At 42.5% G+C, this 24,973-nt stretch overlaps 1 protein-coding gene across 6 annotated transcripts in view; it reads left to right on the forward strand.

Moving 5' to 3' along the window:
• TENM4 (teneurin transmembrane protein 4) overlaps positions 1-24,973 on the forward strand; it is a 554,777-nt gene that overhangs the window by 447,019 nt on the left and 82,785 nt on the right. For all 6 annotated transcript variants that reach the window (XM_032196280.1, XM_032196305.1, XM_032196313.1 and 3 more), the window contains one exon: positions 14,852-15,068. In XM_032196280.1, the coding sequence (XP_032052171.1) occupies positions 14,852-15,068 (217 nt within the window). The remainder of the gene's footprint in view (positions 1-14,851; positions 15,069-24,973) is intronic.

A 24,973-nucleotide genomic window follows, 5' to 3' on the forward strand; every position in this document is an offset into this window, starting at 1 on the left:
GGTCACTGCTGACTTGGGATGGATGTTTTGCAGTAACTCAGGGGCTTCAGTGACTGATCCCCATGCCCACAAGCCATCCGATCCCTCTCGCACCATGTTTTATTGATTACAGTTCCATATGTAATGATGTCAGGCATGTGAATAATAGCCCTGCGTAATGCAAACTTAATATTCAGAGTTATCTCATTACAAAGGAAACCCTGGTGCAGTGTGAAGGTTTGAATTAGAGGGCAGGAGATGAGATATTAAATTTAAGGCATAAGGGAGACTGCATAATTTGTTTTGTTGTCACTCAGCAAAAGGCTTTGTAAACCACAAGTCTGGACCAGGACCCAGACTGTGAAGTGGAGACTATATTTTGCAAGTTTCTGTTCTATCATATTCGCAAGAACAGTACAGTTAAAAATAAAAACAAAAGTAGACAAGCCAAGACTGTGATTATCTGCTTCACAGCAACTGGGATTCTGATTGAATATTTAAAATACTTCTGCACATCTGGCATGGCAAACGGACCAAATTATCCCTTTAGAAAAGATGGAAGAAATTGGGGAGCCATAGAAAGAGTACACACTGTGAAACCAAAGTCTCTTCTTGCCTCACGTGAAACTGAATATCACTGTACTCATCTTTCCTATTTACAGCTGACTCAAGACAATAGTAAAGTTTGCCATGTGTAAATTTATGGTAAATAGAGCCAGCGATAAACCCAGTCTCACTGGAAAAAAATGACCAACACAAACCTTGACTTTTTTTAGAAAGAGAGGAGGGAAATACACAGCAATCCAGCCTGACTGACAAGCTAGACCACATCTGCATAACATCAAAAAGAGCATGACCAGACTCTGAGCAGGCTGGCGAAGCACCATGCCCTGATATCTCTTGCTACAAAGTGCTAACCTTGTAATTGGCTTGCCCTCACCTTGAAACAAGGTTTTGAGGCCTCACTAGCCTGCAGGACAGCAGATGTAGACAGGAGAGAGGAAAGGCATCAACATGTTTCCGAGTTAGTGCACATCAGCTGCTAACTTGCATTTGGTGAGCTTGTGTTGAACAGCGGTGCACACAGCTAGAGCAGAGCAACCGATCGGTTGTAACATATTGCCTTGTGACAGCTTACTCGTGTGTCACAGCCCAGAAATGAGTGTTGACTTTACTCCTGGTACACTACAAAAGTCTGTGTGCGCATGGACATGGTGTGCATTAGTTTACAGATAATCCACGCCATACACTATGTTATTGCATTGATTTTGCTACATTACTGCTAAGGACTCTTGTCCTTATGTCCTTAGGTATGCATTTGCTTTCTTGACGTGATTTTTATAGATTTTTGTGGAATGTTTGTGGTGTATTTGTGGGTTGAAATCTAGAATTTAAACCCCTGAGATGCAGGGGCATCAATAGTGGGGAGGAACTGCTTTGAAGCCCGAGTTCCTTGTTTAGCAGGGGGATTTGAATGTGTTTACCTGGGGTGGGGAAGAAAGGCTGATTCTGGATCTGTGTTCTAGTTGCTGTTCTGATCTCTACAGCAAAACATCTTCAGACATTTACAGAAGAGGGAGTAATTTATGTTGGAAGGGACTTCCAGCAACCATCTAGATCACATCCCTGCTCAAAGCAGGTGTAATTACTCAGGGCTATGTCCAGCCAATTCTTGAACATCTCCAAGGATGGAGGCAACCTTTGGGCAACCTGCACCAGTATAGGACCACCCTCATAGTAATCATTTTTCTCATAATATCTAATCAGAATTTCTCACATTCCACTTAATGTCTGCTGCCTCTTGTCCAACACCATCTGAGGCATCCTGGAGTACCTGGCCTCTAGCTCCCCCTTCACAATAGCCTAGATCTCCTGTAGAGCATATATATATACATATATATATATGTTGCACATGTGACAGCTGCCTTTGGGTTTCTGAGCTGTCCAGAGGCAACTCAAATTAGAGAAGGCACCTGTGTTTAGGAAGCAGAACTGAACCCATCTTCAGTGCAAACACTTTGTCACCAAAGAGATGATACCTTGCAAAACTGCAATGCTTTCCAGAGCACTGCATAGATGCAGGCTGAGCAGACTCTGAAAGAGCAGGTAGTGAGTGTATAAGCACACAAAAAAGGCTTTTCCTTCTTTTAGGGTCTTATCACATATTCTTGCTCTGGCTAGAGCGCCTGAGCTGGTCACCATGTGTACTGCCAGCGGAGAGAAATAGGTTTATGGCATCATCTCTCTGAGCTGTTTCGGTTATCACCTTGTAGATGCCTACTTTTGGTAGATGTACACTACTCTTTGAGTCATTTTCTGCTCAAAACAGAGTCTCTCGAGGATGAGACACGGTGATTTTTCAGAATAATGTGGGGCCATTCATGCTATGGGGGATTTCACTCCGGCTGAGCTCATCGGAAGCTGGTCCCTGTGCCGTGGTATCGTGTGTCTGCTAATCAAGATCCCTGCAGCAGGAAATGCCTCGGGATAATGGGAGCTGAAGTCAGAATCTTTTTCATCACATCCCAGCCTAATCATACCCTGAGGGAGATGGGTACCAAATTACAGGGCGTGTTGGCCTCTTAAATCTGGAGGCTGTTCAGATAAACAATAATAAGCAAAGCAGAAGTCACTCAGAGAAACTCGGTGAAATGTAATCTCTGTTCAGGTTAGAAAAAAGGTGTCTCGGAGAGCAGTCCCCTCTCCACACACAAGTGTCATTTGTCAGAGCTGACACTTAGGTTTCACACCCAGGTCTACTTTATTTACACTTCTAAACACAAAGTCCATCAACTTGAAAGGAGTTGTAGCAAGTAACTGAGAGCAGGCAATCATCCACTATCAGTCAAGGGAAAACAGCGCAGTGACAGAGCTTTAACAATCTGGGTAAAAGGCTAGGATTTGGAACGTTTGACCTAAGAGGCCACTGCCTGTATTACAACAAATGGGAGATGTTTCCTTAAGACGGGCCCAGAAAAGTGCTCCTTGCCTGTCTTTGGCAGAAAATAACTCCTGTAATTCATGGCTGCAAACACGCTACCTGCAGGTAGTCCTGCCTCCCCCCACACAGAGTGCCCTGTCACGTACTTGAAGAGTGAAAAGTTTGAAGGTTTAAAAGGCCAAGGAAATTATCTTCTGTGACAAGTCCTAAAAGTGGAGTTAATGGCATTTTACTGTGTGTTGAGAACCGGCTGATATTCCATAGGCTAAATGTGAGCTCCATTGCACCCGCAGATTATTTGGTCAGAAGAAGAAGTATACAGGAAAAATGGAAGAGAAGAGGAGAGGATATTGTTCACAAGCTCATAGATATGCTAGTGGGTAGCAAAACTATGTTAACCAACTTTGTTCCAGGGAAATCATCTGTGTGACTCCCTCTGTTTTCAGAGTCAGAGAATTGCCCAGTTCACCATTTCATTGTCTGGATATACCCCACTGTCCTGAAACCGTGGAAGAATTATAGAAATTAAACTAAATTGCTCTTTGGGTCTACAAGTTTTGTCTCCTCAACACAGTAATTTCATTTGAGGGCTTCTATTATTGTTTTAGGGTTTTCCAGATTAACCAAGTCTTCACAAAAGGGTAAAGCCTGCTAGTTTTCTGGGAGGTGGAGCTGACTGCATCCTTCCTTTAAACAACTCCAGTTGTTAAACTGCCACTGAACTCTGCCCAGACAAAGTGAACCAACTTTTGAGAGGCAAGAATCTTTCTCAGATAAAAAAACTACAGGAATATAAATGCTACTAATATTACCTAGCCCCTCCTGTTAGTAAGAGGTTGATGTTCAGTTGTTAGAGATAGAGATAGAGATAGATAGATAGAGTAGGTATAGATACAGATAGAAGAGATAGATAGATAGATAGATAGATAGATAGATAGATAGATAGATAGATAGATAGATAATCTTCCCATTAAAATATTGCTGGCCTGTCCTAAACTCTATTGCATACCATTATATAGAAGTATGTTGCATAGAAGAATTACAGCAACTGTTTTTCTGATGTCACCTGCTCAATAATCTTCTTCAAGAGCAAAGAAATCTCTTGTTCTCTTCTTCTGCAAGGACTATAAGTTTCTACCCTTCAGTTCATGTCTTACTCGTGACAGCTACATGCAACGTGTTCAGATGAGCACAAATGCAGTGTTTCAGTGTGCACATGGTCCTGTTTTGCCTTAACATGTTCAGTTCTGTGCTCCACCAGATGCTAACCAAGAGCTTAAAGTTGGAGCAACTCATCCCTCCATTTTCCTGTGCCAGAACAGGCAGCTAACACTTGTCTTTAAACCCTGGAGCAGTGAGCAGGTCAGAGCAACCAACCCATATGGGATTTTTGCCTTTCCTTCCTGCCTTGAGTTAGTTATTGCTTCCAGTAGAAACCAACTTGCATTTCAGGGATGATGAATTTCTTCCATAGCCACACTTGAATTACCAGGAATGGGCTCTCTGATATGACTCAGTGCTGCACCACAACCCATCAGTGCAACTTCGTGTCTTGCTCACCCCATTCAAGGATCAGGTAGTGCTTGTAGGAAGGTGGAGACATGCATAATGCTTTGGGATGGCTGTATTTCAATTTTTTTGGCAAGAGGAATTTTGGCAGTGCACAACAGCCTTCTTAACACCCGTGTGTCCACCATCTGTCCACCACATGCCAAATAACGTGTGAGAGAGCTGGCAGGAGCCTGCATTGCTCTTTGCCAGTATGTAGGGTTACACCTGAAGGTAGCAGCAGGGTTATAAAGGGAATTGTAAAGAATCCAAGAGAACCCCAGAACGCAAACCTAATCTTTGCAAATGCATGAGCTGCAGACAAGGTGATGGGGTGCTTTCAGATTTTATTTTTTTTCTTTTTGCACACTGTTATGAACCTTTACTTCATGCCTGCAAGGCTTTTATAGCACAAGAAGAGCGTCTCCTGGGCATGGTATGGGAGCTGTCTGCTTCCTTGAAACCATAAAAAATGATGCATTAATGTGCTAGCTGCATTTACGAAGGGAAGTGTTGAGATCTGAACGCACCTGGGAAAACAGCCATCATAAATTAGCATTTACCGTCACCGATAGATCCCGTCAAACAATGGGGTCATCTTGGAGGAACCACAGAGCACTTCTAGAAAGACGAGAAAGCCTGCTGCACCTGAAAAGGTTGTCGAGCTGGTATCACTTGTGATAAATCACCCAGCTTCTCTTCCTCTGGCTTATAATGACTGTTAATCAACCTTTCCTCAAGTAAGAGAACGAAATGACCGGTTCGCATTTTCAGGTCTCAGCAGCTTGCTGATTCCCTGTTGGATGGTGACACTTGTGCCTCACCTGCTGCTGGTTGTTAGCACCGGGGCTGTCAGGAGTGAGGCGTGAACCCGTGCATCCACCCGTGAACCTACTGCATCCAGAAGCAGGTGTCGGCTGTGCTGTTACTGCGGGCGATGTGTTGTGAAGTGAGGGTCCAGCATCGGCTGTGGGTTGTCCTGACAGCTTGGGAGAGTTCCTAGTATTTTTTACTAGCCCGTAATGAAATTCCATTGATTAATAGATTCGGGAAGAAGCAATGAAAAAGTCTCCTTTGTCGAAAGAAATGTATCATTGTCTGCTGGAATGAGGAGAGTTCCTGATGGGAGGGAGGCACAGCTGGTATATAAGGCATAACAAGAGGTGACATGAACCATATCCAGAAAAGACAGGCATGGACACACCTTTCACAAGGCCCTTCTGCAATAAAATGATGCTTAAGCAGAGCTTGGGCACCTATTCAGAAAGAAATTCAGGAAAGCTCTGCCAGGCATGCTTTAGCACTTGAAGCAAACTCTTGACTCCCTTTTGGAGCAGAAAGTCCCTTAGAAACCCAAAGCTTTGCCCTTGAATGTGCCTGGACACACACTATCATGGGTGTACAGGGTCCATGGCTACTTTCCTGTTGATGAGGACTTGAGAAACATGCCTCTATCTGAATTTTCTCACTTGCCACTTGCCAAGGTGTGCTCTTGATTTATTGAATTGCCTTGAATTCAGCCAACAAAATATGTTAGGGTGAACTTTTCAGTCTTGGCTTAACACTTACAGCACTTTCCAGACATGTGAGAGACCTCAGTGACAAGGATCTCTCAGCTAAGAATATCTCATCTGCTGCGGGTGTGAACCCATCATTCCCACAAACATTTTCTAAGCTCTGAGTCCCTTTTTTCTCAGAGGAATCACTTTTTGGCTCCTAAAGCAGGCAGTTTCAGGTACAATATTGCTTGACCATTGCTCAGGTGAAACAACCAATGCTTTCTGCACTGCCTAAATGCCAGTCTCCTCTGCTTGGAGGGGATCTCACACACCTTTCTCAGCCTCATGAATTTCACTCCATGCACAGACTGCCTGGTTTCTGTGCTGCTCTGCTGCTAGGGTAAGTCCCTTTGCTAAAAACCTGCCTGGAGGAAGGAAGAATCACGTGAAACCAGCTGCATCAACAGGGTGCTCCAGAGCAGTGATGATCTGGGGGATGCTGTGAACTTGTAGACTCTAAACACGTTATTATAGCTCTGGTTTATGGCCAGCTAGTGGTGATTGTCATGTGTTTTCAGTCATTTCTTCCTCCTACTCCATTCCCTTCTGTTTTTTTCAGATATTTTGTTAAGCAAGAATGTAGCTGTGGATTAGGGTGGACTTTCTGCAGAGTATTTCTGTACTGCCTGCACCGCAGGGCTCTGCTTCTGCACTAGAGCCCAAGGAGTGCTGTAACACAAATATATGATTACTATTACATATGCCTGTATTATTTTGATCCTGCAAACATGTGCTGAGCACTTAAGAGTAGATGTGACGACAAGTTCTTTCCCAGGGAGAAAGCAATCTAATTCAGCTAGGATTCAACCAGGGAGAACCTTAGTAAGGCAAAATCAGAACAGAGCAGGTGGGATAGAAAGGGCTAAGAGAACCTTAATATCTAACATGACCACAGGGTGCCAACACAGACACTGCTCTTGTTCCTTACATTGGTATTTTGTTTCCCTTTGATTCCTTACAGTGTCCAAAAGCTACAGCCCTGTTGTTGGATAGGTGAAATTGTTCTCTTCAAAGGCCAAGAGGAAAACCTATTTATTCCCCAGATCCAGTTGAAGTAAATTGAGTGCTGGTCCTCAGCTCAGGGCAGAACATCATTACTCCTGCAAACCTTCATCAACCCAAGCACCCACATGAACAATAACTTGTGCTTTGTGCAGAAATACTGAGCCATTCCTTTAGTCTCTATTGTGCCAGAGTTTAGACTGGAAAAAGGGTAAAATCCGATTTGTCCAAGGGTAAGAATAACATGTTTTGTTAGCTTTACACCTGTGTCCTCATTTTAAACCCTCCCCATCCAAACTCTTCCATTAATACATCCAAAAGCATCACAGGACAAGACAGGCAGTGTCCCCGTGAAGGGTAATAAATGTTGCCTGGTGAATGGTGCAGAAGGGAGAGAGAAAGACAAGAACTGGGTGAGGTGAGAGCCTCAATTATACATATAACCAGTGCATTTTATGCCTTTATTGGCAATGAAAATACATCCAAAAGACAATGTATTTTTATTGTTATTTTCTTTCTAGTCTTACTTTGCCTTGTGCAGCCTCTCACAGAGGTTCTTCTTGCTGCAGTCAATGGCAGAAAGTCTCATCCTCTTCAGCAGGGGCAATCCTTGAGTTTGTCCTGTGCAGCCCTACAGATTTACCACAAAAAGGCTCTTTAGGCTCACCTCTTTCTGCATGCCTGGTGTTCATGGCTCCTGAAGAGTGTCACAGTCCACAGGATGCTCTCCACGTACGACCAGATCCGTCCCTACCTGTGGCCTGCCTATTCCATCCCGACACTTGACATGCAGCCCCCTGTCAGAATCAGCTTAAACACATAATAACACTTCTGGCTGAAGGCTATTTGCATGCTGTTGTTGATGTTAGCATGACAGATTTTTGTTGCAGCACCCATAACTCTGTAGAAATGCTCTATTATTCAATCTCAGCGAGCTAAGACGCTGCCCATTAAATCAGCCAACACAATTGTGGGGCCATGCAAAGTCACAGCTAATTTGAAATTTTATTAGCTCTCAGCTGATCTTGTTTACTGCAAAAGCAGTCTCTCAAAACCAGTCCTTTGCTTCCGTGTAAAGCCCTGCTCTGGGCACCTCGTTGGCACTGCATGGTGGTGGTTGAGGGACTTGGAAACCAAACTGCGTAAAGCTTAAAGGAGGAACGAGGCTCCTGTGGGACCTGGGAGCACTTCGCAGCCAGCAAGCACAGCAGCAGCCCAAGGAGCGCAGGGTTAGTAGCCCCATTGCTGCTGGAGACTAATTATTTTGCAGGCTAGCAGTGGCTGTGAACATGACAATTAGTTTTTGTTCCGGGGAGGTGATATGTCACACTCGTTTCAGCACAGTTCAGAAGTAAGCCAAAAGAGCTGCCTCTCCTAACGAGCAGTGGTGCTCAACACGCACACTCTTTTTCCTATCAGCGAATGGCTGGGTTTGTGCCTCGGGTTCTTAATCCAAGCAAAGTCTGCTTTCAGGAAGCCAGAGAGTCTGGGCGTGAAGGCTTACGTGCAAGGAAGGCAGTCACAAAGCCCCTTTAGTTACTTATCTGCCTGCCCTTCCTGGTGCTTGGGAGGGAAGGAGCACTTCCCACCTGGGAGACAAACCTTGTTTCCATCATAACACACCTGGGACAGGTTCAGTTTATCTGTTGGTGTTTCAGTTTGTTGTTGGTTTGGTTTTTTTTTTGGGTTTTGTTTTTTTTTTTTTTTTGAGAAGATTATTACATTTGGCTCAGATCCATCAACTCCTTGTGTGGTGAATACCAATGAGCATGAGATAGCGAGCCTCCAGCCCGCCTGAAACTCCTGTGGGCAAAATAAGACACAGCCTTGAGTCCTCCCTGCTAACCCCAGCAGCTGCAGATTTTCAAAATTGTCTAGTTGTTTTGGGTGAATGTATTTTTTTTCTCTTTTTTCTTTGCATGCTCTTGAAACCTCATAAAGGCCATGATTTTCAGAAAGTGATGGGTCACAAGCAATGCCTGAAAGCCCAGTAATTTTAGGTCATCTTAAGTCTGGCATCCAAGTGAGTATTTATGGCAGACAGCTATGACACCGAGTATCTTGTGAAACTCTTTCTGAATAAGGTCAGCGTTCAGACCCATTGTCAGGATCTAACTTAGCTGTCCCAGTTGCTGTAGTCAGAGTGTTTAACGTCAGGGTAGCAATGACTGAGAAAAAACTGCCTGCTCCTGCAAACCAAACCCTGTCCCTCTCTAAAGTCAGAGAGAGGTCGATTTGAGCTGTACACCAGCAGTAGGCCACCAGAATACATCCCTCTCTGTATCTGCACCCATGTTCGTAATGATACGAGGCAAAAAGGCAGTAAGGGGAAGATGAGAAAGGAGATGTCTGAGGACACATGAGGTGGGACAGCCGTCTGCAACACCAGTAAGAAACCTGGAAGAAGCCTTCCTTTCCCTCGTCCCATAGCTGGTATTAAGGTATCCTTAGGCCAAGGTCCTGCTCCAGGGTGCACGGATATCTTACACTTTACTCTCACCCACGGAGTAACACTTGCAGGGAGAAGGGGCTGAAAACCTGCTATAGATATAGATCTTTAACAATTGTTCCTATTTCAGTGGGTTGCAGCAGTTTTCAGAGCACTTTGGGACCAGAACGGATGTGGTGTGAACACAAAATAAAAAGACAGTGTCTGCTCCCAAAGAGTTTACAGACTGAGTTAGTGTTTGGAAGAGCTCAGTAAGGGGACTGGTGGATTTGTGATCTTTAAAATGAGATGTTAGCTAGATGCAGTAATCCCAAAGCAAAATTCTCAGTCTTATGGCAGACGAAGGATAGATTATCTGATCAAAGGGGACTCAGATTTAAAATAAAATTTTAAAAAGGGTTTAAAATAAAATGAAAAAAGCTGAACAAATTGGAGCTTCTTGTCCTAAATAGCAGAAAAGGAATTTGTTTTGCAGAGTCCCATTGATTTTTCTTCATACCAGCCTCTCTCTGAAGGGAATGAGACAGGGCTCTCAAGATGACCTCCAGAGGTCCCATCCAGTCTAACTTAAGCTATGATTACGTGATTCTTAGTTAAAGATGCAACCCACTGATCATATTACTTACCAGATGTGGCAATACCTTGCCAGTGGTTCCCTTTTCACAGACGGGGATTTGATCCACCCCATGGTAACTCTGAGATTGCAAAAGGTATTTCATGGCTTTGCACAAAAGGGATCCAGCTAAAGAGTTTGATTTTTGGCAGGAGTGCCAGCCTGAGCATTTAGGGCACCTGTGTCTACACAGGATACCAAAAACATCTCAAAGAAGTAAAAATTCATTTTCCATGGAAATACCAAAGAACACAAGGTTAAAATCTGGTTTAATAACAGATCTCTGAATTAATTTGTTAAATGAAAGGGATCCGTGACTGAAGCAGTTTCTAGAAGGACTCCTTTGAATTGCTTGTTGGATCCAACCCTGTTCAGTGCTTTCATCCCTCTCTTGGAGCATAGCTTAAATCTTTCCTGGTAAGATCTTGGGATCACCTAAAGCTTGATATGGTGCTAAATAGCGTACCCAGCTCGTTTTGATACAAAGTGATCCGACTCATATCAGTACACAGTCACAATCAAACAAAACGTGTCTTAATGCAGCAAAACGCAAGGTAATACCCCTGGGAACGAGGAAAGCATGTTATACTTAGGGGTTTGGAGACTCTTGAAAAGCAATGACTCAGAACAGGATTTAGAGGTCACTGGAGATAATTGTCTCAACATGAATTCTCAGTGCCACGCTGTTGCTAAAAGGCTACTGTGAACCTTAGAGGTATAAAAACATAAAATAAAATAGGGAATTGGTCTCTCTTCTGTACCCAATATCGCTGCCACAGTTCTGTATCCAGTGTTGGTGCCCACATGTAACAAACTATGTGAAATCGCTGGAAAGAGGTCAAAAGATACAAAAATAAATAAATAACATTAAAAATATATTAAAAAAAAAAAAATCCAGCAGCTGGAAAACCAACCTTACAATGGGAACTTTAGTCTTCTTCAGCTTCAGAGAAAAGGTTTGGAATAGCTTCTTGCTCTGCATGGAGGGACTTGCACATGGTAAAGACATCTGATCATGCAGGGCAGGCGGAGATGCTGGTAACTTTGCAGACAAAGGCAAAACAAATTCCAGTGGTGGGACATGGGAGTTAGACAAACTCAACCTTGAAATAAGATGCAGTTTCCTTGCAGTAATTAAGCATTTGAATGGCTTACCGGAGGAAGTGGTGGGCTCACTATAATCAGATGGCTTTGAAATATGAGATATCTTTCTAAAAGACAGGCTTTAATCCAGTTCTGGGGGGGGGGAAATGAACAGCCTGTGTATATAAGAGGTCCGACAAGCAGAGCATAGTAGCCTTTTTGACCTTAAAGTATATAAATTATCGCAAACACAGGACTTTCAATCTTGCGTGGAGATAATTCAGCAGCACATTTGTTCTCTGGTCTGAGGTGTCACAGTCATGTCACGGTTGTATGTAGTATAAGGAAACCCCTGTTTTCTAAAACCCAGGGCTGTATAAACACGGCCCTAACTGAGACCTTATTGTGCTGCCCATCTGTGCTGCTGGAGCCACCAGAGTTAGGAATCCACACACAGATCATAGGCCTCCGGGGCTTTGCTGTGGCAAAATTTGAGCTGCAAAAGTCTCTGATACCATGCTCACCTCCTTCTGTTACCTCTCTTGGAAAATTTTGCAGTGAGTTCTAAGAAAAAAAAAAAATCACCTTTATGCTTTAGAAATTTGAGAGATGTTTTGTATTGTGACTTCATATTTTTTTGTGAGATAATATCTTGATATATTTTCCTTTGCTGTGGGTACTGCCTTCCCACATATTTTTTTTTTCTATTTGAACCATCAAAGCCCGAGTTTTGTTCTGTTCAGATTTTATTTTGTTTTAAGCTGTGTAACTTCCCAAAAGTCTTACTAAGGAGTAGGGAGCTTTTTTCAAATGTCACTTCATCCTTGTCCTTCTGCCAGAGCCAGTGAGAGGTCTCAGTGAGAAGTCCTGTGGATGTAGCTGTGGACTGGTTTATTATATCTGCTTAAAATTCACTGTCGGGCACCATTTGGATCACTTGTGGCCCATCCAACTGAACAAAACAAAACAGAAAAGCAAAACAACAACAGCAACAACAAAACAATATTCAGATGGACACATCACACTTATGACCTGGCTTGTAGCTTAGCTCTTGCTGATCTCCATGTTTCAGACAAAAACAGCCTTTAAATTTTCCAAGCGAAATAAATGCATTGCCCTGAAACTGCTGCTGGTATTAGAGAGAGGTGAGTAGCTAAACCCCACTTCAGCTTTTGAGGACCTAAATGGCTGTAAGAAGTCAGTGACAAACCTCTCAGGTGTAATTACCCCCAACTCACTCCATACAGGCCTGAAACACATTAGCTGCAAAGCTAATCTGCAGATGAGGCCTCAGCACTCCCACCTGTACAAAACACTGCCCCGTGCATCTGTTCCTCAAATATTTATCTGCTGTTTCCTGCAAAGACAGTATTTCCTTGCTGTCTTGCAGCTTCAGGTCCCAAAACGCATTTCTGATGTCTGAACCGAAGACAAGGTAATGAAGAGGTATAGTGCGGCTCGTTGGCTGTCCTCTCAATACACCATCTTTATTGTAGAAAACATTATTAATGTGTGGGAGAAAATGACAACATTTTATCTTGCTTGAAACTGTAATCGGTACAGTAACAGGGCTGGTTTGCTTTTTCTTTTATGTGCTTTTTTTATATTTTTTTTTCTAGTAGGTAGCTATGGATAAGCGTATCACATCTCTGCAGGTCTTTGTTCTATGAACGGTATCTCAAGCTCCATCTGAGATTTGACCTTCCAGAATCCTACTGGCCTAATCACCTGCAGCAAGTCCTTTTTTTTTTCTTTTAATGGGCAAATAAAACGTAATTAGTTCTTTTTCATTATCACTAGTCATCAGGAGAGAAGGCAGATGGGTAGATTTTGTGCCCGAGCAGATAAATTTTTGTGGCAATTTTGCGAGGAGTTATAAAGATGTAGAGATATCAGAACAGACAGAGGTAAGGATAATGGATGGGATTTTCAAAAGCTCTTTTGCTAGCCTAGCACTGCTCCCATTATCATTAATGGCAGGTGCAGAGCACTTGTGAAAATGACTCGGGGGGTGTGTGTGCGAATGTGTGCACGGAGCAGATGTTTATCACACGTAGACTGGAAGCTCTGGGAACATGGAGGAGGATTTTGTTCAGCTTTCTGTGTAACGGTAACCGCATGAAATGATGTTGCAAGTGATGTTTTATGGCACTAAAATCTTCCAAGAACGGAAGAGGTATAACTCAACAGAATCCTAGTGCATGACACGTAAGCCTTCGTAAGTGCTACCGCAATAATAACAGATCAGGTTCTCATCCTATTTATATTACAGTAAATTCAAAGTAATGCCAATAATATTAGTGAAAGGGCTTCTAATTCATACTGGTATAACTGGGATGAAACTGAAGCTCACAGTCCGCAGTAATGACAAACTGGCTTGTCTTAATTTACTGTTTCTTTGGAATTGAAAATACGTTATCCTGACAACTCCAAATCTCATCCCACTTCAGGAGAGACCTACCTCTCAGGACATCTTTGCTCTCCAAGCTCATTCATTTCTTGCCTCTCTGCTGAAGCTGTCAGTGGGATGCTAGCTACAGAGGTGGTTTCTCTGATATATAGAGCTCCCAGCAACTACACTGAGACCCACCACTCATTGTTCATTGGTCTTTGAACAGCCATCACATGGTAACAATTTTCATTCAGTATCGAGCTGTCTTGTTCGAAATGATGACTTGGAAGTGAAGGGCTCCATATCTCATTACCCCAGAACAAAAACATCCACTTTCCTTATCTGGTTTAAAGATCCAGCTCAACCACACGCTAACAACTTTTATTTCTAAATGTGATGCTTCATCAGTCCCCCTCTGAGCTTTCTGGGTATTTCCTTTCCTGTTGCTACTTTTTACTTAGCTGTTTGTAATGAATAATGGCATCTTAAAACAAACTGGGGAATGCTCCTATGGTGGTGGTGGTGGGGTGGAGGGGAAGTAGTAGTGTCTATGCATTTGATGACTTGACAGATAACAAACTCTCATTTTACTAGATAACACTTGGCAAGCTTTTCTCATGTGGGTCCACTGCTATTATTGTTATATATTAATTTAGTGGTGCTGAAAGTACAAGATTTATATCCTGAGAGTTTTAGGTTGTCTGTTACTCTCTCTGCATGAAATAAACCTAACAAAGGCCAAAAGAAACTGAACCTTCCCAGCAAAATCTTTACCTTCTCATCTATCTAGCCAGAATCTTTAGGGGGTTGCATGTCTAGATCTCTCTGTAGTCATGGTGGATATCATGGCTTTCTCCACTATCAAGTACTGCTGAAAGTGACCCTGCTAGCTTTGGTGTGATGCAGGTTGCCTGTGATTTTTACAGGCAACAGGAACGGTGTACAAAAGTCACTGGTATATGGACAGAAAGAAAAAAAAAAAAAACACCAACTTTTAGGGCCGCCAGAATTATCTCAATGACCAAGATGTGAAAAGGCATGTCCCAGAATCAATCTCCAATATGGTTTCTTTAGCTTCTGGTCTTGTGTATGCATATGTTTTCATGTATATACAGATATTAATTCATACTTGATGTTCTTTATTGGGGCTTTAAGGTAACAGATCCTTCTCTGCACAAGTGTAAAGTTCACGTTTCTCTCTGTCTGCATTGTAAAGTGTTCTTGCACCATGAAGTCTGCAACAATCCATGTTACATTTGCTCTAATCTTTCTTATCCTTCTGTAGATGGCCTGGTGGATTGCATGGACCCAGACTGCTGCTTGCAGCCCCTGTGCCACGTCAATGCGCTGTGCCTGGGCTCCCCAGACCCCCTGGATATCATCCAGGAGACACAAGCCCCCGTCTCCCAGCAGAGTTTGCATTCGTTCTATGATCGGATCAAGTTCCTGATCGGCAAGGACAGCACTCACATCATCCCGGGAGACAATCCCTTTGAAGGAGGGTAAGTGAGTTTTGTTTTTTCTTCAGTAAGAGGTAAAGCGTGAGCCACTTGGCCACTGAAAGAGGTAGAATGGCTTAAGAAGGAATAGCAGCAAGATGCAATACACAGAAACTGTCTCAGGGAAGTAAATACCTGTAAAATTTTGTGGCTGGTGTAGTTCTGTTTTCTTTCTCCCCATCTGCAAGGTCCTGCCACCCAGTAAGAAAAGATGCTTCCCTCTCAGTGTGCATGGGTGGTTACATCTGTCCTGTCCTCTCTTATTTCAAGGAACAAAAGCCATCCATTCAGCAGGGCTCTTCTATTTCAAGTGACTGTCATTCTCCAGAAGTGTTTAGTACATTTAGCAATGGCAGACCTTCTTCCACATTAAACAGAGGTTTGACAGAGCCAACAGAAAGGGAAACTGGAATATTTACAGTCTATAGTATGGCTTCCAATGGCATGGAGAAAATCTTACAGTCTGGGGAGGGCTATTAGAGAGATTTCTGATGTAAACAATCAGGTTGAATATAAATTGGTTTTAATATGTAGACATTCACTGCAATCATCATCAAGAAATAGGAACTGACAAAGAGATTTTTATGTTGTTCATGTCTGTGACTGCATTTCAGCCCTTAGGTTCAGACCGTGCCGGGCTGTCAGGAGAGGCAGCCTCTTTAAACCATGTGCTTGTAGCGGGACACCACAATGCATACCCTGGGGCATCAGATTCTTAGATCATTCGGTGTCTGCTCCGAATGTTGCCTTTCAGAAGTGGTGACCCCGAGCCACGAGGTGGTTCTCAGCACTTAGGTTTGAACTCGGCTGAATTCCACCCAGTCATTAACTGCTTACTTTCAGCTTTCCCACGCACAGCAGTGAATAGCTTGGCTCTGAAACTGTATAATCCTCGTGTTCCTGCGGGTAGTTATTTCAGTACTTGCATCTCAGCAGGCCTCTTGGGCCCTTCTGGGTCTGACCTAATGCGCTTCCAGGAGGGGATGTTGCCAGCATCCCTGGGTCACACCTCCCGTGGGTACCACCTCCTGTGTATCACCATCTCTGGTGGTCTACAGGCTGACCTTGGATATGAACTACTCAGAGGCATGCCAGGGGCAGGGAACTGGCCTGATGTGATAGTTTCTCTGATTTGTCTTGCTGCCAAGCCCTTCAGAGTCCACGAAAGCTAATGACAATGATTCAGGTCAAGGCCAAGCAGTCATTATGTAGGTTTTCCTTTTCCAGCATTCTCAAGATTACAGATTCTGGATACTGAACAGTCCAGGCTCTAGACTCAACGCTAGAACAGTGGATCCTCTGTTGTCAGTTGTTGTGATTTGTTGCTGTAAAACTCAGCTCTCAGAACTTAAAATAACTTACACTCAAGATTTCATTTTCTAATATATTTAGGGTTGTAATTCCTCAGTTGAGCTCACAGTTAAAACCTTTCCACGGCGGACTGTAGTCTCAGGGCCATGTGTAGCTGCCTGTCTTGATAGGTAGAGGTTTTCAGTAGACACAAGTCACGTTTAACAAATTTTTCTTTGCAGCTAAAAAACTGTAGGAATCTTCATGCACATGTGATAACAATTTGCAGCCTCTCTTTAAAGAAAGTCTGCATTCACCAGTTCAGAGAGGTGGGGGGAATAATGTGAATTTCTCATTATATAGTGAATTTGCTTATGGGAGTGCCAGCAGAGAACCAGAAAGATTGTCATGTAGGGCCACATAAATTCCTAAAGGAGTTACATGTGTTTCATAGATTGGCTGGTAGATCTCTATTTAGGAAGGAATTACTTTCCATCTGTAAATGCCCTGCTAAGGATTCAGAATTCAGAAGAAGAACCTGCTAGCAGAAATGTTTATTTGGCATATAGATTATTAGAGTGAGAGAATGCAAAGATTCAAATCAATAGGAAGGGTTTTAATGATTGCTTTTAATTTACTACAGTGAAACTAATAAATGGAGCTCCTTGTTCCATTTAAGATAACATGAAGAATTATACAGAGACAGTGATGACTGATGAGGTTGCCTTTCTTAAAATATCAGCATGGGGTGGGTATCACTAAATATGGTCCACAGACATGCCACCTCAGGCAGTGATTTTATTGCATCTTTCAAGTTAAATATCTGACTCATCGCAAGAGCAGTTGCAAATAACAGTGAAGGATTTCAGCAGAAGGTATGTTTTCCCACGAGACACCACCACAGCACACAATCTGGGCTTATTGGTCTGTTGGGTTGCTAAAAATGACATTCCTCTTTTGAGATGTTAAAAGATACCGTGAGTTCCTGCTTGTTCTTAAAAGTCCTGCAGATCTGGATAAACTCAACCGTCACAAGCATTTTCTGCCTGCTTAGCCTCTCTTTGTAGTTCCAACTGGCTGTTTGTCAGAAGGCTGAACCTTTAAACAGCCGTCTCTTGTCACCCTGGAAATGGCACTTCAGCGGTGGTCAGACAGAGACTTCTCCATGGAGGAGCGTCCTGCAGGCAGTCTGGGCCTGGGACAGCTGTATCTTCACTTGTAATTATGCCCTTTCTTCAGTAGCGTTCTCATTAAACCTCCTCCTGTTGGTTTAAAAGCAGATTGGTGATAAAACCCCTCTTACCGTCAAACTGCATCTCCATGAAGATTACAGCAGCAGCTGGGAGCAAGATGAACCATTTTCCTCTTCCTTCCAGCTGCTGGTTCAGGATCCCATCCAGCAGGAGGGAGGGCAGGAAATCTTTTTCTCCCAGTGGAGAGCTCTGACATCCTGATTTAGGGCACTTCTCTCCCCCTTTGCTGCCACTGCAATTCATGAAGTCTTCTTCTTGGTGTAGATCAGGACTGTACACTGCTGTAGGACACATGCTGTGAGCAGTCCCATAAGCACAGGTGAGATGAGGGGACCCTCTGTCTGCCATGGGGACGATGCCTTGCAGAGACACCCGTGGCACAGACCCCCTCCTCATCTTTCAGGTCAGGGATTTGAGGAACCAGCGCCTCTTTCTGCTTTACCAGGCCATGCCTGGCTGCTACATCCAGCCCTGCAGCTGGAAAGGAGGTGTTACACCACAGCACGGCTGCAGCTCTTGTATGGGCTTGCAGAAGAGGCAGTGGAGTGAGGGAGATGACTGAATACCTGTACAATGCATTTCCTGGGCTTCAGAGACACAGCTTAGCTACCCTTTAGAGAGAACAGCAGTGTGGATCACCTAATGGATACAAATAAATGAATGCCTCGTGACAGCTAGCCTTTGAGTGAATTTATTATTGAATTACACTCCAGCTTTTTAAGAACAAGCTGAGCTGACAAGCTCTCTCACCACTGCAGAAGAAAAAGAAAGACAATGATAAATTACCCAGATGGATAAAGGTAAAGACCTTGTCTCCTCCAAAATACCAGCAATTATATATTATTCATGTTTGGGAAGAAAAAATAATCATTGCCCATATTGAAATGAGTGTTTATGATGATAAAGCAAGTAGCTAAATTAAATTCTGAATGCACAGAATGTCTTTTCACATCATTTTGATAAACAGATAACAAGTACTCTTCTGCTACTTGATCGTTCGTGTATTGATTTTGAAACCACTTACTCTTGCTGTTTGCTTTGTATTTTTAAGCCATTCTTAGTTGTCCATCACTGTAAGGAGCAGCACAAGATGCAGCAGTGTCAAGTTGTTGACTTTCAAGTAGGACACCTGATATCTTTGTTCTCTCTTGAGGGACAGTGTCAGAAAACTGCAAGAAGAGGCTAAAGCCCTGATCCACAGAGTCTATGCTAGGTGTTGGCAGAGGATTAATGTTCCGCAGAAATCCATGTGCAGAAATGGATTTTCTACACATGGAAAAAAAAAAGTGTTTTTTGTACAGAATATTTGAAAACAAATCAGGTGATGTTAAAGTAGATGCATTTTAAACTGCTTCTTTTTTTTGGCACATTTTTCGTATATCTCCTTGCTGCCGGTAGTGCTAACCCCTCCCAATTAAACAGGCAGCTGGAAATAACCCCGAGTTAAGAAGACACATCAGAGAGCAGGATCGGCTACAAGAATAGTCCCTTATTGCTATCATGTCAATATCCTACGTACAGAAAGTAGTAAGTTTTAATGGTTAAAAATTCTGATCTGAATGTCATTTGCACCTTTCTGTTCCCACTGCTCAGTGAGCAGCTATCCCCAAACATGCCACTTCACCCCCCTGTGCCTCCACGTGTGCCAGGCTGTACAGTGCACCTTCCTGATCCTACAGATCCCCCCACAAGATCTTGCTGAGTTCGCTTGTCCTAGCCAAAGTCAAAATTAGACAGAAGTCAAAAAAATACTAAAACAACAAACTAACCCGGTGTGGCTTTCTGCTGATGACTCCTCCCAGGCTGGCAGGTCCAAGCCATCGCTTTGGCCCTGCTCTAGCAGGATGCAGTTCCTTTGGGCCAACAGCAAAAAAGTTTTTGGGGTGGGATGCACCCCAAAAACTGCAGGCACCTCGGAGGCCATGCAGGAGCTCCCATAACATAGCAGCCCAACAGCTTTGGACAGATCTGAGGGATAAATGCCGCATCTGTTTAATGGTGTGTCATAGATACTAGACACCAGGCAGTGCTCCTGCTCAAACCATCTCCTTCCCAGATTTACTCTCTTCCAAAGGCATCTGTCTATTTTTGTTTCTTTCTGCTTAAATTAACTACTCATTAGCTACAAATCACAGCTTTGTGAAATGTAGGAGAATAATGAGGAATTTTCAAAGACCCAGTGTTTTTTATTTTGGTAATTATTGCTCATACACACAGACAAGCATATTTTTAAAACTTACCTTTTCAGTGTACAGGCCGTATATATGTGCCTTTTCAACGTCTGCCTTTTTATTTTGGTTTCAAATTATATATTATGGCATTATTTCAGCTCAAAATGATTTTGCATTGAGCATGGCATTATTCCCATATAACAAATTAATGCAAAATATGTAGCTACCTACTTCTGTTCCATGGAGTTTGTACCCACAGGACTCTGAAAGAAAATTTCCAATCAATTTTTATGTTTCTTTCCATAATATAGATAGCATAATCATAACGTAATTATATTCCCCTTTCACAAGTGGCAGTGAAAGGAAGTTCTGAGTACAGTCATTAGAGAAGCTGAGATTCAGTTTTTAAAAAATATTAAAAATTATTGGATATTTATTACCAAGAATTCTTGCACTAGATTTTCTGAGACCATCTACAAGAGAAAGTCACGCTTGAAGAAATTATGAATTCATCCCTTCTCTGTTAATGTACATTAAACTATTGATTTCTCTTCTCAGTGGGGAAAGAATGGTCAAAACTGAAGGAATACTTGAAAAAAATATTGGCATTATACTAGGGATTAAATAGAGTACTACATATATAACCAGCAAAGCACAGAGGAAATGGGAAATCTGAAAAGAAATAGAGATGAGGACAAAACCTCGAAGGAGGCTCGGGAGCCTGCAGGACATTGAAGGTCTCAGGTGATACCTGTGCACCTGGGAGCTCCTGGAGCGTGCAGAAAGCAAAACCTGAGCCTTCAAAACTCCCAAGCAGAAAAGCAAAACTCTCCTAATGAGTTAAGTACCTCGTGGATTACACAGATGCTGATGTGCACATTTGGTTTGAGGAGTCTAAACTGCACTATAGATGCTGATGGATCTCTTGGATCTGGCACATAGACATTTGATTAATATTTATTCAATATTCGGGGTATGTTCCTTTGAAAAGAAGAACAGCCTGCATGGCCGTTGTTTTATACTGCTGGTTGATAGACATGACTGGCGTGATGGCTATGAGCTGAGTCAGTAGCTCCATTCGATAAATCAGCATCACCAGGAGCAGCATATCCTGTTCAGTGGAGTGACTTGATTATTTCATTCTGCCTTCTTCAAAGAAAATACCAGCCTGCTGCTGTAATGATTCTCACGTGGGACCCGGACACACTCCTGCAAAAACCTGGAGCTTTCTGCCCCAAGCTCTTTGCTGCCTTGCCTCTGCAAATTTGGCAAGCATCCCTCGGCCAGCCCAGCACAAAATCTTCAACCCAGCCCCAAGCTGGTGTGAGCTGATCCCCTGGGCTTTGCACTGCTGGGGTGAAGCTCTGCTTTTCCAAATCAGCTCAGATCAGCTGCCTCTAGCTGGTGGATGCTAACAGCTGAGTCCCAGTGCAGTTGTCAGCCATTTCGATTTATCAGGAAGAGTGTGTCCTTTGAGTGTGACATTTACTTGCTAAATTGGTTAAAACCTCATACATAGCAAATCAGTTTTAAAATCCCAATCATAAAATCTTATATGTTTTATTGAATCGTTTTTTTTTTCCTAATTCCTTTGGATCACTACAAAGCTATCAGGCAGCTTATATGTAGTTAAAGAACTTTCCCTGTGATCAGCCAAAAAGGGAGCTCATTTTATAATTAACCTGGAAATAATGTATTTCTTCTGTCCTGTTCAGTTTTACATTCATGAAACCTCAAATTCAATGGGAGGAATTGCTTTTATTTTGGTTCTTCTGCAGAGCTGACTACGTGGCCATTGCTTATAAAATAAATACCAGACATAAAATACTACGATAATACAAAACTGGTAAGATCTGCAGACTTTTTTTTTTTTTTATGACTTGGCATGAATACATTATTCTTCTTGAAAATTATTGCACCATAAAGTCTCTACCTCTCATAGAAATAATGGTTTTTGGATCTCTTCTGAAAAAATATGAAATGAGCATAATTCAGTATTAGGTACAAAAATTATCTCACATCTTATGAGCTATTGAACCCGACATGGGTTTTACAGACCTAAAAAAATGAGGGCATGATTCTTCTTCCTTGAGACCTAGTACAAAGCAAAAGAGTGTGTTTCTTTGGTTGTGCTGAAATGAAGGAAAGAATCGTCAACTTTTAAAGCACTTCTTAGGCAACTGCACTGTGAATAAAAGCATTTTTCACTGAAACTTTGCAGTAAAGCAGATCCCAACTTTATTAAGCATTACATTTCCTATAAAAATCTATTCTAAAATACTTTCACTTCCCCATTATAGTTGGACCAGCTTTATAATTTCAGAGACCAGCATCAATGTCTGTTCCTCTTCATTTCCTACTTGGTGAACAGCTTTCCTGTATCCTTCATCCTCCCACCTTCCCAGCCGAAAAATCTTGGGATGCAAAACCAAGTGAACCGATGAAGCATAGAGACACAAGATGTTTTGGAGGCAGAAGTGGCATCTCTGTCCAACAGTGACCAGATTGCTTGGCTGATCGGAGAGGCAGACTGTGCTTTCATCTTCATATGTCTGTCCCTTGAGGAAAGGAACAGACATCAAGCAGGTCAATAAGGTTCAAATCTTGGGAGAAGTTTTCAAAACCATGAGGGCCCAAGCCTTTCAGGAACTGAGCCATGAGGGAGTTGTTCTGAGAGCAATGATCATCCAGTCGTGAGATTTCTAGAAGTGATTGGTGTCCAGTTCTTTCCTCAAATTAATATTACATTTTATTACTAACTGTCATGAAGGAAAGATGCCTTCTTTTCCCTTTGGAGGAGCTACAACCCACAGTCACCAACAGTGCAGACAAACACGATGCCATAGGAGATTTTAGAGGACTAATTCATCATGGAGCAGAACGGAGGCAGATGCATGCAGTGGGGAGCTTGAGAAACTGGCCAACAGCTGGACACAAGGCCGAGCCCACTCACAGATACTAAAAAGATCAGATGAAGAAGACCCAATGTTTTGATACTGCTAGGTTAGACTAGATCTAAAGAGGCAAAGACAAGAAAATCTGCATCTGGATGTGTTTTGCTAAATCTAGTTAATAAGCACTTTCCTTCTATACTTCAAATACCACCTTCATTAGCCACAGTCATACAAGCATACAAGCATTAGGTTGCTTTTTCTCCTGTTCTTCTTAAGACAATTTAAGCAATGTGCTTTCATCGGAGCATTTCATTCAGGCAGCTTTTCTGTTTGTTTTGTAAAATATCCGAGAGACTGTCAAAGGTTTCTTGTAAAAGGTTAACAATTAAGGCTTCTACCCACATAAAGAATCGTCAGCACCTCCTAACCCTTCAGTGATGGGACCTTATAAATAGCTTCATTGAGCAGGTTAAACAAACAGGGCAGATACTGCTTCTTGCTGCAAACAACATAGAATTTACTTTCTTTCATTGAGCCTGGTCAGAGCTCTTAGAAATTTTGCTTTTCATCATCCAGTCTTCTCCTTCTCTTCTTTTCCTGGGTCCAGGGCTTCTCAGAAAGTTGAGTGGCAGTGAGACGTGTTGCAAACCACGTCTCCCAGTGCCACTTTAGCAAGTCCCTGACCGGAATTCAGCTGAATATCAACACATTTAGTCCTTTGTCAGATTGACAGTGGCATCCTGGTGCTCCCCTTACAGGCAAGGTTCTCAGCTGAGCCTAACTGATGATTTGTATCTGATTTGTATCCCGGCTGCCCAACACGTGCCAAACCCTTTCAGAAACTCATTTGTGTTATCTGTGGGGCTGAGGGAGTCTTTCTGGATGGCTACTCCTTAATTTTCTTTTCTTTTTTCACATAAGCATACCTTTCTTGTTTAATAAGAAACCCTTTAGCAAGATCTTTTCTATTCTTTTTCCTAACCTCAATTCCTTAGTTCAGATGTCATCTAGCTCAGTAGAGGGGTTTCCAAATTCAGCTTTTCCTACAGCTAAACTGAAGAAGCTAGAAAGGGATTGACTCAGTTCAAGGAAAGACCATCAAGATAATTTTTTGGCACAGTTAAGAGGCAAGTGGGCAGAGCTTGTTTAACAGACAGAGCTTTTTTCTACAGGCAGCTTTTGAGGGAGATACTGCCACAAGCAATAAACTTGAAGGTCTGTATGTTCTGCTGTTGCCTTTTCTTCTTTTGTCCTTCATCTGTCAGCTCAGGCATTCTCTGTGTCCATGTGCTTGATCATGATGCCCTTGGCTTTTACCTGGCATGCTACCAATTTTTCTGTCTATCCAGTGCTAGACAGCCCTGAGATGTTTTGACCCAAGACAGGTGCATTCAGACCAAAGTGGTCGAGGTATGTTTTGCTGCATCCTGCCTTATTATTAAGCATAAAGGTCACAACAGCTAAAGCCATGAGATCACGTTTGTACCAAATGACTGTGTTTATAGGTACTTACCAGAAAGGTTTCCCAGCACGTCGCAGATGAAGTACTATGAGAATGTAAAATTTCCTGAGCAAGCGATTAACAGATTACTACAATTATCCTCTTAATGTCCCTGTAAGAAAATGGGCCTCAGTTGTAATTTTGCAGGTGGAGTACTAGAACACATGCAGACCAGCTGATAGGACCAGTGTTGAACAAAAAGTCTTTAGCAGAAGAAGAAATATTGCTGGGATCACCTGATTTCAATTGTAAGGCTCGTACCAACATGAAATAACTTTCTAGGTTTTCACACAAGGGTGCTGTGGTGAAAGTTCATCCAGAGCAGAAGAATAAATCCCCAGCATGTCTATGTCAGTAAAATGCGAAGTGGTAAATAAGATCAAAGAGATGAAAAGATTTATAGCGGCAAATTAAAATATTTATTATGAATATCTTGGCTGAGGCTGGCTGAGTAGTCATGATAACCATCTCCATACATCTGAAACTTTTGAAGGAGAAGGCACAATGAGTTTTGGAGGAAATATTTTGAGGAGCTTCAGAAATTCATAGAGGTGAGATTTCCCCTTGGCACCTATTCTCAGTCAGGGAAAGAATATAGATTTCTTTCAGCAAAAGAGGATTTAGAATGTGTGGGATTTTCTTTTTCCAATGAAAAATGTTCAGCAAAAGCAGTATTTTTTTTCTATGTCCCAGTGCCAAGCACAGTGTCAGCAGAAAACGGCTATGAATAAGAAGTGTTGGAAGGACCAATGTCTAAGTTATGAGACATTGGGTCAGATACAGTATTAAAGTCAGATCT

This window comes from Aythya fuligula, chromosome 1 (genome assembly GCF_009819795.1).
Source record: "Aythya fuligula isolate bAytFul2 chromosome 1, bAytFul2.pri, whole genome shotgun sequence".
In the NCBI taxonomy this organism is placed as follows: Eukaryota; Metazoa; Chordata; class Aves; order Anseriformes; family Anatidae; genus Aythya; species Aythya fuligula.